The sequence below is a fragment of the Condylura cristata genome, unplaced genomic scaffold (assembly GCF_000260355.1).
Source record: "Condylura cristata isolate star-nosed mole 26May11 unplaced genomic scaffold, ConCri1.0 scaffold00016, whole genome shotgun sequence".
NCBI lineage: Eukaryota > Metazoa > Chordata > Mammalia > Eulipotyphla > Talpidae > Condylura > Condylura cristata.
In genome coordinates this window covers 22812295-22827552 of record NW_004567117.1, presented here as the reverse complement: position 1 = coordinate 22827552, position 15258 = coordinate 22812295, and the positions used below count along the sequence as shown (strand labels likewise).

Below are 15258 nucleotides of genomic sequence, written 5' to 3'. Positions count from 1 at the left end.
AGAGAGAGAGCAGAGAGCGAGAGGAGAGCGAGGTGTAGAGAAACCGAGGGGGAGAGAACCCGAGTGTGTGTATGCGTGTGCGTGTGTGAGCGCGAGCGAGCGAGCGAGGGAGAGGAGCAAGAGGGTGCGAGCGAGAAAGAATAAAAGGAAAGAAGATTTTCTCTATGTATATAAAGATGGCCACGTTAGCAAACGGACAGGCTGACAACGCGAGCCTCAGTACCAACGGGCTCGGCAGCAGCCCGGGCAGCGCCGGGCACATGAACGGATTAAGCCACAGCCCGGGGAACCCGTCGACCATTCCCATGAAGGACCACGATGCCATCAAGCTGTTCATTGGGCAGATCCCCCGCAACCTGGATGAGAAGGACCTCAAGCCCCTCTTCGAGGAGTTCGGCAAGATCTACGAGCTTACGGTTCTGAAGGACAGGTTCACAGGCATGCACAAAGGTGAGTGTACATTTCCCTCCTAACTTTGCCGGGGAGAAGGAGCGGGCGGGCCGGCCGGTCCGCCGGCGACGGAAGAGCGAGAGACGGCGCGAGAGGGAGCCTCGGGCAGACGCCGAGGAGGCAGGCGCTCGGGCAGGCGAGGGAGACCTGGACTGGGGTGCGCGGGGAGCTGTTTGCTGGGGCAAGGCTGGGTTTTGGGAGAGAAACGATGCCTCTGGGAGAGCAGCGGTAGCAGAAGATGAAGCGAAAGAGGGAGGATTTAGGGAAACTGGGCTTGGAATTTTTGGTACAGCGACTTGAAAGATTGGGATGGGGACAGCTGCACTGGCCGAACCCGGGACGCTGAGCTTACTGGCGGGCGCTCAACCGGCCGGGGACCGAGGGTGCTGTCCATCGCCGTGGTGCTGAAAATACTGAAAGGAGATGGTCTCCTCCTCAGTCTGGGCCAGAGTACAGAGCTCAGCCGTCTAAAAAGGAGAGCGGTGACATAGTCAAAGAGAATATATTTTACTTAGCTATCAATTTAATAGTAAACTCTCCCTATCGAGCTATGTGTCTCAATAATCGGTTGTGGTGTGAATAGTGGGGGAGGGGGGATGGCTGTTTGAAAGGAGGGACAAAACCTAAGGCAGGAATTAGCAAGGAACCAGTAATCCCCTGGGTGAAGTGGGGATCTAGGAAGGCTGGATGATACTCTTCTCAAGAACATTGGGTTTTGGGGGGAAATCTGTGCAGGATATGCATTTTGAAGTCTGTACCCTAAATTATCCCAAACTCACCATGCAGAGAGGTTTATAGTACATCATTCCTCTTCCTTGAAGCAATCATTGCTAGTGAGTGCTTGGGGGAGGGGATAGAGAATAATCAAAGAATTAAAACCCAGCAACTTTTTAGGAAAGTGGTCGTGGGAATTGTCTGCAGCCTGCCTGTTTTCCCCTTGTTTTAATATCTTTAAGCCAGAGCCCCAAACGTGTTCAGTTGTAGAATGTGTGTGGGTGGTTGGTGGGTGACGAAATTAGCCCAGTGCTCCGCTCGCTAACAGTAATGTATAGGATGTGCAGTGGGGATTAATCGGGGCTGGAGCTGTGTGGGCAAGTTAAATGCTTTCTGAGAGAGATTGATCGTCGGCAGGGAAGAAGCACCAGGCTAAGGAAGTTGTAGGGGATGTGTGTGGACATTCCGTTTTTAATAAACAGTAGTGTGGAGAGCCACTGAAGATGTAGTGTTAGAACTGGTGGTTTTAAAGATAAAAACACACACTCACACATGCACACCCATCCACACACAGAGACCAGTCTCATCCTTAGCCACAAATGGGCTATGAACAGAGCTGATCCTCCGGCACATTAGGTGCAGAGCGCAGAGCTGTCTGGCTCTCTAAGCAGCAGTGGTTTTCACTATCACAACGTTCCTCCTTCTCCAGCCCTCCCTCCATCCGAATACTAAGCAGAGCTCCAAACTCTTCATAGTTGGAGTCCCAGAGAGCAGTTTTTATTGGCTTTAGCGTCTTCCAGCTTGCCTGCTGTGGAGTAAATCTTAAAGTTAATGGCATGTTGAGTAGTACAAAAACACAGCAGAATGGAAATATACTAGGTTTGTTGGGGTAGGGTGAGGGTGGGGGGCTGTGATGGAGAGAAATCAACCTTTACCCAATATGGAGAAAATGTCTGTCTGTTCAGAAGAGAGATTGGAAAGGTGGAATGGGGAGACAGTATTTGAAATGATATTTGTTTCCTCTCCCCCTCTTTCTCTCAAGTCAATCATAGCTTTGTAGTTGTTCCCTTTCCAATCAAGCTTCCTAGAAGCTAATCAAGATTTATATTAAGGCTTTGTCACTGTAATATGTACCCAGTTTTTAAAATAGTAATAATGAAAATTTAAAAGCATAAGTAGGGAAATCCATTGTTCATCCTAATGAGCAGTTCCTGTGGCAATTTCAGAATTTAAAGTTTAAAAAAAATTAGATCCCACTCGAGGCAAAAGACAGTTGTGAAGAACTGAGCTTCTGTGAAATCTGGTATGGAGCACTATTTGCTTATTTATTTCGAATGGAGATCAACTTTAACAGTAATTCCTTGGTTTCTTTTAACAATCCCTTGCTGGTATCATCACCCTGTTTTGGATATTATTTGGACTCTCAGATTACAGCAAAAAAACTCGATTTATATCAGGAAGGCAAAGGAGATTTTGATACATACACAAGCACATCTGGTCAGGATTCCTAAGATAAGCAAAAACTTCATTATCTAAATAATTCTCCCCCTAAACTAGCTCTTGGCTCAGTCACTGGTAGGCAGGCCCGTTGACTCCGGCATGCTGGGTGCCTCCTTGTCGCAGCTCATCCTTCAGAGCCTAGGCGTGTATTTTTCCTTATGAAACTTCCTGCCTCTCTATCCCTCTGATTTTTATAGGCAAGTTTGGGTCACAGTGTCCCTAACAGTGCCTGGAAGCTCCGAGAGAGCTGAATAAATGAGACAGTTTCCGAGATCTGGTTTATTTAGTCCTAGAAGAGTTTGAACTTCTCCTTTAGTGATACAGTCTCATTTAATAGCTAATCCTGATAAAATAAGCCTCAAGCCACCTTTAAAAAAATTACTCACTTGCCGCGGGTGATTAATTACTCTTAAGTCAAAAATCATGATGAGGTTTGAAGAATGAGGGTTGCATTTGGCTTCTAGATTTTCCTCAACTCTCAATTGGCAACAAGAGGCTAGGGATGGGAACATGCCTTTGTTAAGTCTGGTTCCAGGGAATATTTGTGGCTCTTTCTCTTCCCTTCTTGAATTTCTGACTTCTACTGTATCGTATTGGGATAAAATTGAGAGAAATGATGCTGGCCTCCACCATGGATGGCAGATACATGTTATTGTTTCCCCCCCCCCAAAAAAATGGGACAGAAAAGTGAGAATTAAATTAAATGCATGAGATTTCAGGTGGGTATCCATTTTTTGGCCACTTGCCTTTTCAGGTAACTAAAGAAGGATGGGGTTCTAAGGGTTAATGGAATACCTGCCATGCGTAGAGTGAACCTTAAAAGGCAATTACTCCAGTCAAATTGGGAGCCTGTGGAGGAGGGAGTGGGTGGTTGTTGTGGAGCAAACCCAGCTGTATCAGGGAAAGGTTCTTGGGTTGGGGAGGCAGCAAATAGCAGTTGTGGACTGGGGTTAATTACTGTAAAAAGTAAATTCACTCTCTGGAGACCAGAAAGCCATGATGGGGTGGAGGGGAGTTCTGGGTGCTAAGCAGAAAGAAAGGAATCTTTTTTAAGCCCAGAATTAAAATTTGAAGAAACAACACCCAAAGAAGAAAACACAGGTTAATGCAAACTCTCCCAGCTAACTCAGAGTCTTCTTTTTCTCTCCCATTAGAAGCACTTTGAGAAAGATTGTTTTTCCAGGCTCCAAAGAGAAAGACATTGTATTATTGATTAAAGAGAATAAGGCAAACTCCAGCGGGCGTAGCAGAAGTGAGATGAGGGCTAATTTTGCCCCTTCCCATAGAATTTTTCTCCCTTTGAGAAGGGAACAGGTCACCCATTAGTCTAATTCTTCCTGTCTCTCACTTTGTATCTATTTCTCTTTTCTTTTTTTCATTTCCTGGAGAATAGAGGCAGTGATTGAAAATACATACTCACACACACATATCCATGCCAGTATGCGCATGCACGCACGCACACATACACACACACACACAGTGAATCACATATGAACAAGCCAGCAATCCATTCATAACTTGGGTCTTGTCTAGCAGGGTAAGAGGCAGCAAAGACTGAGTTACTGGGAGACATAAAGACTACTGCTCTCTGGATAGCCATATTATAATGCATTATCTTCGAAGTCATTTAAGTCCAATTTAAGTGGTATTTAGTATAATATTTATGAATTAATGTAATCTAAACATAGGGCTGTCCCCAAAGGTTTTAGCAGCCTTTACTACTGATGTGTGCTTGTTCCCGGAGCCTGTGATGCATTTTAATCTAAACAGCCAAGTCCACATCATAGTCCCTCTTGTTAACCAGTCAGAACAGATCTGCGCCTGGCTAACTACACTGCATTGAGATTTTCCCTGCTGCATGGAGGAAAATCTACTCTACTGGCAGCCCGAGGGGCTCCCAGCCCAGAAGCTACAGCTGCAGGGACTTCAGCCTCTCAGACTTTTACACATCATTTAGAGGGAGGGTGGGAACAGAGTAATGGAAGCTTCTGTGGATTAAACTACAGAAAGTACATCATTTTAAAATCTACTTATCACTGGATGCACAACCTCTCATTCCAACAGGCATTTCAAGCTGGAAATGTCCAAAGCCCCTTGATTTGGGGTGCAGCTGGGAGATAAGGAAAAGGCAAGGGTTGTGATTATGTCTTCGTAATTTGTGACCTTCTCCATAAAATTATGTCTTCTATTTTCATGTCCATTGTAACAATTCTCTGAACATCGAGATTTGGACCGCCTAAAGAAGGTTCCTTGTTTTTTCTCCTTAAATAGGTGAATTAAAGCCAGTGAGGCGCTATCTGATTTCCATTTTCAAATGAGTCTAAGAGAGAGGGAAGCTGAAGTATTGCTGTAGACCTCAGCTCAATTAACAGGAACTTTTTGAAAATTACTTTGAAAAATAAAAATTCAGTGCTATCTGAGGAAAGAGACTGGTAGAATGACAGGACACACACCTATAGTTTTAAAAGAAACAGATACTTTTGTAAGAAAGAGATGGGGGAAAATGGGATTACTGAAATTTTAAAAAAGAAGAATATAAGCATAAAAAATGTTTCACTAAAGAATATGAGAAATAGTAATCATTATGAAACTAAAGTAAAACCAAAACCCCGTAAAAGAGCCTTCAAATTCCAGATACTGACAAGTACTCGACTTGGGAGCACAGATGAAATTTTGAGGAAATTATCTGGCTTATTTAAAAGCTTGATGAACACTTGCTGCTTGTGCACTATTTCATGTATCTTTCAGACTTCCCCAGAGTCCACACGCACACAAAGATAATTAGTATACATGTGTGCACAACTGTGCATCCATGTGCACGCATGACGAAGTGCATCCCACACATATAGGAACCAGACTGGCCTAGATTTCACTGCAAGTCAACAGGGAGATGTTAGCAGGATACCCTCTCCCCCAGCGTTAATGGGAATTCTAGACTGGGCTGAAAGAACCCCCTCAGCTTACCTTCATTCTCTCCACCTGCATCTGTTGGCTGGGTATCTGTGGCTTCTCAAATACAAACCAAAATTAAACAAAAGATTTTCTTGAAGTTACAACTTAAAAACAACCCTAAGGAAAATAATTACAAAGAATGCATATCGTGCATCTGACCCCCATGGTGGCCTCTGATAAATTTATCAGTGTTTTCAAAGAGCTGGTTTCCAGACACTTTCCCGATAGCCAGTGATCCCACCACACTCAGATAATTTGGGCCTGGCCACCTCTGCTGGTGGTGTTATCATCACCTCACACTTATATTCATATACCAAAAGGGGAGAGGGGTCAGAGTGATGCCTCAGACTACAACCAAGATAGCATTTTCTTGGTTGAGAAGAGAGCTGGTCTCATTTGCCTGCAAGGAATCTGGGGAAGCCACGGCCCCCTTACACTCCCATGCCATCTGGAGGTGGTCATTTCCCAAATCAAGGCAGGAACTCACCTAAGAGGATTTGGAAGGGGGGTGGGGCTATAGAGGGAAGGGAGATGCAGTCAAAAATGAGGTACATTTCACACAAAGGAAAGTTGATGGTGGTAGGCCCCAATGCCAGCCCCGAGCTGGGAGCACTGGACGACAGTGGCGGAAACCGCAGCAGCGTCTCAACTTGGAAGGGAAATCCCATGTGACATGCAGAGAGAAGATCGAGAGTGTGTGAAAATCTGTGTGTGTTGGTACTGGAGGGTTGGGGGAAGGAAGATGCCACAGCTTGTGTGTGTGTTGGTGTGAATTTGTGTGTGTGTGTGTGTGTGTGTGTGTTATCCCCACCCTTGCAGAGATGAAATGACAAATGCAAGTGACATGGAGGTGACGTTAGGTGATCTTGAAAAGCTATATACATGAGTGAGGAGGTAGGGAGGAGCTTGATAGAGAAAAGGAGACAATCTGGAGAGAGTGACAGCTGTCTCTGTGATTGCATTCAGGCTCCTTGAAACTCATGGCTAGGACTTGTCAATGACCAAAGTTTCAGGGCGGAGGACTGCTTTTGCTTCTCTGCCCAATATGCCCACCCAGAAGTCCAGATTTGAAAGAGTGTCCCATCTTCCCCTACCTGCTACCTTTCAAAGACTGGACCACCTTTGCTCATCTATCGAAATGACCTTTCATCTGGAATCAGAGTGGCAAACCGCAAAGCTCAGTTTTCTGCGCAGATAATTCCCTCCACCCACAGGACTCTCTATCCTACCTGCTGCCCCTTGGCGTCCCAGCCCCAATTCTCTAATAACATTTTCATAAATGCACATGCACACACAGAGGATATGACTAACTCACTCCAGCAAGACCCTCCAAATCGGTGAAAGCAGGGCGTGGCAGGGACTGGGTTGCCCTGTTTGTGGGTGCTACAACAGACCTGGATTTGTTCCCTTTCCCTTTGCCTTTTCTGAAAGCCTTTAAATACACAGTCTCCAAAAGCCACAGAAAGCATCTGATCAGACCCAAATAGCCTAGGGAAGGAGAACAACCCCCACCCCACCCCCAGCAATTTAGCTGTAGCCCTTCTATCATCCTCCTATCTCCCACTTTTTCTTCTTGCCATTTAAGGTGCCCTCACAAACCCAAAGCAGTGCCTGGGGAGGGAGATTCATGTTCCACTTGGTGTCAGGAAAGATGTCAAGGCAAAAAGGCAATGAGAGGCAGAAAGGGTAACAGGAGTTTCCAGAGTTGATGTGCTTGCCCTGAGGGCTTCCTGCATCTCCTCAGCGGGTTCCCAGTGATGCGAGGTGGGACCAAGTCCTGAGTCACGGGAGTCACGGGATCCGCCACGAAAGCAGGTGGGCGGCCCCGCCTCACTGCCCTCCTTTGCGTCCCTGCAGGAGTAGAAGAGGCTGTTTTCGGGACAAGGCTTTGCCCGTCTCCCATTCCACTTGCTACACGTTTGGTTTCTTTCATCCTTCCTTGGAGCGCCCTTCCGGACTGAGCTCACTGGCTCTCCAAAGGAACGCTTCCCAGCCACTCAGCTCACGAGTGAACCCTACATGGCCATCTGCAAGGTGTAAATAAATGGTGTCCTCATAGAGCAGACATAGCTTCTCATTCTGTGAGGGTGGAACAGCCAAAAATATTGATCAAAGCTCAGGAAAAAAATTGATACTAGCTGGCCTCCAACAAGAGTTTAATTGAGGAGCCTCCCGAAGGCCGGCTCTGGACAGCACATACACAGACCATGATGGTTTCATTGCAGTACACTCTATTTTAATTAATCATCACCTTTGTTACGAGTGGCTACAGATCAAAGGTTCGGAGATACTTAGCATAGCTTACTAACAAAGTCCCCTGTGCTTTAGGCTGTCCCACAGCGCTTCTCATTTTCTATCCTCTTAGCTGTGGGCTCCCTCATCTTTGTTAGAGACAAATGGTTTTGGCAGCAGGCTGTGCTCAGACCTAGCACTGGGGTTGCAAGGGGTGTTGTCAGCCAAGGAGGGCTGCCGACCAGCAGCTCTTTCTAAAATTACATGACCAAGTCTCGGTTTACCTTCAAAACTAGCTGGCAGAAATGGGGAATGTTGATTGAAGAGAGTTCATGCAAACGCACAACGTGTGTGTACAAGAATGTGTGTGTGTGTGTGTGTGTGTGTACAGGCAACAATGTGCACATCCACATAAATATTATGGGATCAATACACTTCACATCCACTGCCCACACCTCTTAACTTCTCCCGCCTGTCTCTTGAGCACCTGTGCTACTGCCGTATTTCACGCTGAGGAATGCTCACAGCTGAAGCGTGCATAGGCGATGCTGTATCGAACCAAGCCATTGTTTGGGTTCAGTTGTGGAGCCGGGGTGCCCACTGAGGAACGGTCCTCGCTTGGGGTAGGTGGTGCCGAAAGAATACACTTCTCGAAAGATGACAGGAACCTCATTCTCCAGAGTCCCCCAAACCTACAAACTGACAGGTGACTTACTTGAAAGCAACCCTTGGAGTCGTTCTAGGCAGATTTGAATGCCATACGTGGCTGTTTGTTCATTATTCTAATTTAATGATGCAGTCACACCTAATTAATCCATGTCTGGTTTATTCCTACACTATGTCTGAGGATCCAAAAGATCTCTCTAGCTAGCTGGCTTCCTTTTACAGGGACAAGTGAGGGGTTCCCCCAACAAGTAAGCGTGTCTGTGCCCAAATAAGAAGGGAACACTGTAAACTTATTTGGTAAAAGCACAATCCCTGACACCACTGCCCAAGCAGGTAGGAGTGTCATCAATCACACAGAGACATAACAATGAGATCTGTGTAATACACACACACACACACACACACATGCAAGTGTGTCTTACCACAGACGCTTCTCATAGGCAATGATTCACACCCCCACTATGAAATAAGCATGGCCTTGGGGGCATGTCAAGCATTCTTATGATTAGGGGTTTCAAAGCAGAAGGTTCAAAAGTAGAGCTGATTAACTTTCCCTTGTTGGCCTTTAGAAAGCAGAGCTGAATTAATTGGTGCCACTGCACAGATAAAGAGACTGAGGCTGAAAGCACCATGCCCCCAAAGTCAAGACTGGCTTGGTCTTCACACACCTCCCTGTGGCTGGTTCTGGCCAGACTGCTCCTGGTGAGTGCTGCCTTCTGCCTGGCAGGTACACTGAGAAAACGAGGCATCAACCTAATAATATCCTTATAAAGCCAAGCCTCCTGCTCAAGTCCTAGGAGACAAGAGGCATCCAAAGATCAAACACTACATCACAGTGTATTTGTAAGAACTCTCTGATTCTGCTACCTCCTTATAATGCTCTAATTGACTATTTGATCAGCTCTAAAAGGGCCAGTGTTCAATAGACTCACACATGCATACACCCCTACATACACATACATACAGTCACGATACCAGCACATACATACAAACTTTCTCTTGTATACACCACCAGCTCACTCAACCCACACCAGCACCACTGGCAAAGAGAAATTTGAAGGTGAGTGATAAGCACACACCTAAGATTGTACGTGCCCTTCCAGTAATGGGCTTATCAATACCTCTTAAAGAAATGTGACAGCCAGCCCAGAGTGATTCAGATGTGTGGACAAAGGTCAGCATATAGATATCCATTATTAATACTATCAATATCTTGGTTGACCAATATAACCAGAAACTGTATCATGTCACTGCTGATGGCCAAGGCTGGGAGGACTCCGTGGCAATAGCAGGAAATGATGCCCATGTAAAATTAATCATATTGACTGGTTCTAAGAATATACAGAGGGGCGAAGATGTTGGGAGTCCTGGCCGTGGTGAGAGAAGGAGACCTTGTGCCCAAAGGCTTCTTCATGGTCTTGAACTCCTGGAAGGAGACCAGGGGGAACCGAGGTGTCCCTGGGTGACTGATGAGAATACTCTCGCTCACCCGGCCTCTGCTTTCCGGCAGGGTGAGGTGGAGGAGAGGTGTTCTCTGAACAGGAAAAGAAATAGGATCACCTCACCATTATCCACCCAACATATCCCTATCTTTTGTCAAATCAATACCTGGCTTGGCTTGGCCTCACCGGATGAGGCGCAGAGCGCATCCTTGCTCCCTCTGGGTGAAGAGATCTATCTCTAGGCCGTGGCCTGCCTCTGGAGCAACATCCCCAGTTATGTGGTGAGATGCTGGCCCCAAAAGATGCTGGCTTGTGCTTTGGGTTCTTGGGAACTGCAGAGTCAGGAGCTCTGGCAGCATGGCCAGTAGAAGCAGGAATGTTCTGGACTTGAGAAACCATTGCTCACTGGGGCTGAGTCACAGTGAGTGTGAAAGAAAGGGAAGGCCATGTATCTGTAGCCTCGGAATCCCCTTCAGGCATGACTCTGATCCCTCTTTCCCTTAACCCCTGGGAGCCTCAACTCCAGATGTCCTGATCCTCCTGAGAAGCCTCAGACAACCCCTAAAATGATGTCCTGGGAAGGGAGTGGAAAGGAATAAATCCCAGGACTGTCCAGGGAGGTCCAAGCTTTCAGGTGACTTTTTTCCTCTGTTCCCAGAGTCTGTGGAGGCAGCTGGCACGGAGGCAGCATTAAAGGCCAGGGTTCAAGGTGAGGTGATGTGAACAGTAGTAGAGAGACTGGTTGTGAAGAAGGGTGAGGTAAAGTGCCTGGAACCAGGATAGGAAACAGCCCCCTGGGACCAGTACTCCCTTTCTCAGAGGGAATGCTTTGACCTCAGCAGATGAGTCCTATCTTATCTCCCTTTGCCCCCCACCCCAACCCCCAGGAACGCCGAGGAGAAAATCACAGGCTCAGAGTGCCACCAAGAACTTAGCCCTGCCTTGTGGCCAAGGGCCTTTCCAGTGCCAATGGCTCAGTCTTTCTAGCCGAGCCTCAGCCCATAAAGCCAACAGAGACAGCTCCCAACTCTCCAATACACTTAACTCCAACAGGAACTAGACCAGATGCAGTCACAGAGGGTGTTTGGGGAGGGTGCGTTCCGGCACCCAAGGTCCTCCTCCCATGCAAGTTGCTGATCCTTCTTTCCCAGACTCCACGGCCTGGCTCTAAGGAGGTGGAGGAGAACAGAAGGCCAGAAGCCCTCCTTTAGGCATTTTCTCTCTGTTGAAGGGGGCCCCCAACTATACCTGCAGGAGGGTTCCCCTCTCCTCCAGCCCCAGTGGGGCCTGTGACCACGAGAGGAAGAAGCTTCTATGCACAAGCACAGACCCCTAAACCCAAACCACAGGCTCCTGCTAGCTGCAGTCGGCTGAGAGTACAGTTGCTGCAAAGTTGTCCTCTCCCCCTGCAGCCCTGTACCTCACTCTTACCCCTTTGCAGGAAAAGTGGGCATTCCTCTTATGCCTGGAAAACCCCTGCAGGTCCCTCACTAGGTAAGTGAGGTCTGAACCTGGGGAGCCAGTAAACAGAGACACACAAAATGAGAGGAGAAATGGAAAGTCCAGAAAGTGTTGTTTCAGGACATATATGAGATTTGTGTCATTTAAAAAAAAAAAAATCAGTTTACATTTTAATTCCATACTAGGGCACCAGAACCAGCCGTATTAGGCCCTGACACGAGTCCAACTCCTAATTGCTATGTCCACCAGCTTCTACAAAAGAATCTCCAGATGCCCCCACAAGACACTCACACACACACACACGCCTACAGCGCACAAGTGCACTCAGACCTGTGTCTGATGAAACAGGTCTGTGCAGACGACCCCTCCACCCGGGTCCCGCAGAGGCCCCGAGCAGCTCCCCAAGCCTACTCATCACCAGAGCGAGAGAGGCTGAGAGTGGGAGCTTCCCTGGTTTATAGCAGCCTTCGTTTTCATCTCCAATTTTTAAAAATCTTTGTTGAAAAAATTAGACTTCCCTTTTAACTCTCATTTGATCATTTCAATAAGTAACTTACTAGTTTTAAATTAAAGTCAGATCTGTTGTACATGTGTTGGAAAGTCGCAAAGTCCTCTGGAATGAGGAGGAAACGGTGAGGGAGGGACAGGACAGGCAGCTGGGGTGGGCAGAGAGGGGAGGGTCCGCATTACAGCACAGCATGCCTGTCTGGGGAGCAGGCAGTGGCCACAGGGCAGACCCCTCTCGTCTCAGGGCAGACAGCTAAGACCGGAGGGAGGGGACCCAACCAAAGGGGCTGGAGCGGGAGCAAGTGGGATCAGGGCCCCAATCTGGGAGCTTGCTGGGGCATGAGTGGGGAAGTCTTCTACCCACAGATAGTGAGCCGCCAGTCTGCACCCAAGTGAGAACAGTTGGGGCCTACACTTACCCCATGGGACAGAGGCAGACTTTTGCCAAACAGAGGACACACAGGGTGTTCTAGTCTAATGTTCCAGGCATGCCACATGGCCTCACTTGGAAGCCCTGAGGCAGCTATGGGCCTCCCTCAAGGAGGCACAGATTCCTGAAGATCAGACAGTCTCTGGGGAAACTGGGGGACCTGGGTGTGACAGGGTGGAAGACCAACACATATAAAACTACCCAATGCAAATGTCCTATATGGGAAATGGGGAAGCCCCCAAAACAGAATAATCCGGTAGGAGTTTGGGCTACCGACCTAGAGGGGCCTCCTGCAGGCTCCAGGTGGGAAGGGTGATGGCCAAGACCGCATGCAGGAACGAGAAGAGCGGGGAGGTGGGGCCGCTGCCAGGCTGTTTTATTATGTTTTGTTCCATTATGTTTTGTTTTCGCCCCACTGCAGTGAAGTCTCATTCTCAAGCTAGTGGACAAAGAAATTTCTCACTGAATAAATCCGGACAGGTCTCAAGCCTGTCTGAGGGAGAAAAAGCAGGGGTCAGGGGTAGGGGGGTGGGCTGCAGACTGTCATTGACACACACACAGACCTGCAAGGGCCGTCCTCATCTGCTCTGGGGCTGCAGTGTCCTTCAGCTGTTCCAACTCAGCCCACTTGGGCCGAGAATTACTCATGGAATATTTAAGCCAGTGACCATGCTTCCTGTCACCAGGGCAGGCCTCAGGTTGTCCCCATGGACTCACTCCACTGAACACCCAAAGGGCTACACTGTGGGGTGCGGAAGGTGGGAATCTTCCTTTACTTCCTTCCTCAGTACTCGGCTCAGGAGTGGCTGGAAGCCGCAGGGGGACAGCATTTCCTGGGGTGACTCTGGGCTTGCAATGGAAAGAATCTTGGCAGAGTCCAGGAAAAACTTCCATTCTGGACAGCATATCCAGGCACGGGTGTCACTTGCTGCAGGGAGAAGTCTCTGGAAGAGAAACCCCACCCGGAGAAGCAAGAGTAGATGAAGTGAGCTTTGGACACCCAAAGCAATTTTGTGGCTGATTCTTTAAGGGAGAACACTCCCTCCTCTCAGCCTTCCGCAGACAGAGACGCTGGGCATCTTCCTGACCCTCAGAGACTTCAGGGGAGGCGCCCAGCTGCCTGGAGCTGGAAGGACTACACTTGCTCTCCACAAGGATACTCAAAGCAGTGGTCTAACACCCGGCACTCTCCTTTCAATGTCATTAGTCTCTTCTGCTCTCCCCTCCACCAGACCCCCAGACCCCAAACTCCAGGACACTCAGATTTCCCAGCCCTCCAGGGACAACTTTCCTCAAACCCAAGTGACCTCTGTTCCTCCCCTTTGAAAATCCTGCCCCTTGCTTATCTGACAAATCAAATTGAGCAAAGATTTACCTGGTGGCTAATGACATGAATGGGTTGCCATCTCTGGTGACATGTGTCTTGCACAGGAACCTTTTGAGTCCAGGCCCAAACTGGAAGAAATATCTCCCACGAGGAAATTTCCAGCACAGACCAGGCCAGAGAGAGACATGTGGAGGCTGGAGCGCCTGTAGGTACTCACGGGGCCATTGGTCTGCCTGGCCGAAAGCTACAGCGTGACGGGAAACCTTCTCCCACTCTGCAGGGCCTGGGGGGCCCGGGCAGCTGAGGTCTGATCACCCTGCCCGCCTTCCAGCAGGGCCAGCGGACCCAGGAGGCTGCCTCTCTCGCCAAAGCTCTAGTCAGATATTAAACATGCTCAGTAAACTTAAACCAGTCCAGCTAGGGGACATTCCCAGCTCAGTTTTTCCTGAGTGATGGGTGGGGGCTTCTTTGATCAAGCCCCATTGGGGGTAGGAAAGGGAGAAATAGACAGGGAACGTGGCAGGGAGTGAGGAGATGGCTTTCTTCTTCCCTTCTGTTATTCATTTCCTCTGATTTTTATCTAATCTCGCCTGATGGTCCTGGTGAAACTTAATAGACAAAGTGAATTTTTATTACATCATCAATATAATCTCCAGTTAATCAGCAGACACAGGGGCCACAACCTCTATAGCTCCTCATCTGGCTTCATAAATAGTAGGAACCATCATGGCCAAGCTGAGTGGCCCGTCTCCTCCGGACAGGCCCCCTCCCTGAGGCTCTCCGCACCCAGACCTGTACTTGGGGTTTCTGCCTCCTCAGAGATGCTCCCGCTCAGTGGGCCACATTGCGGGTCGATGGAGATCTCTTCCCCGTTCGTATTTTTAGTTTTCTCCCTCCCAGCTTCAGCTGTTAAAAATCACAAATCTAGGGCTTGTGTTTCGAATGCCAAAATAGCCTAATGTCGACTGATTTTAATTCTACTCTTCTCTGTGCTAGGAATATGATATGTCAGAAGATATTATATAATCCTAGGCATCATGGTGTATACTATAAACTCTGTTATATGCCATATTAAGTCACACATCATACGGTGCGTAGATAACCTAGGTACCAAAGTGTTTGGGTCATTTAAAGTCAAATCATGCATCTTTTATACTGTATCATGGATGTTAAATTATATATTTCATTTATAGTATAGTATGCCTTCCATTTATATAGCGTTTTAATCTGCAAAGTGCTTTCTTATATAGTACCACTTTTTAGCCCGACTGTAACCAGGTACCATTGATACCTTTTTTATAAAGAAAAATGGAAAAGGGATCATAAAGGGAAATTACAACCTGGTCAAAATTTTGCCAGTATACAGCCGAGCAGCTCAGGATCAGGACAGGCTGTGAGCCAGGACCGGGGCCTCGGCAAATCAGATGGGGGAGTCCTGTTATATTCCTGGGCCTTGGGCTATGGGACAGTCCTAGACAAAGGGTCACCATTATTTAAAGAACGACTTGTCTTCCCACAAAGCTGCCCAAAGTCAAATGTGAAACTGACCTCACCCCCCTCCAAGACCCCTCTTGAGG

At 47.9% G+C, this 15258-nt stretch overlaps 1 protein-coding gene across 11 annotated transcripts in view; it reads left to right on the top strand.

Annotated features, from left to right (window-relative positions):
- Positions 1 to 2: 2 nt before the first annotated feature.
- Positions 3 to 15258, top strand: part of CELF4 (CUGBP, Elav-like family member 4) — a 279310-nt gene continuing 264054 nt past the window's right edge. For 8 of the 11 annotated variants that reach the window (XM_012725869.1, XM_012725868.1, XM_012725867.1 and 5 more), the window contains exon 1: positions 17 to 450. In XM_012725869.1, coding sequence (XP_012581323.1) covers positions 165 to 450 — 286 coding nt within the window. In that variant the 5' untranslated portion in view covers positions 17 to 164. Of the gene's footprint in view, positions 451 to 15258 lie in introns of all 11 variants that reach the window. The other 3 variants (XM_004683865.2, XM_004683857.2, XM_004683859.2) reach the window with 2 other exon arrangements.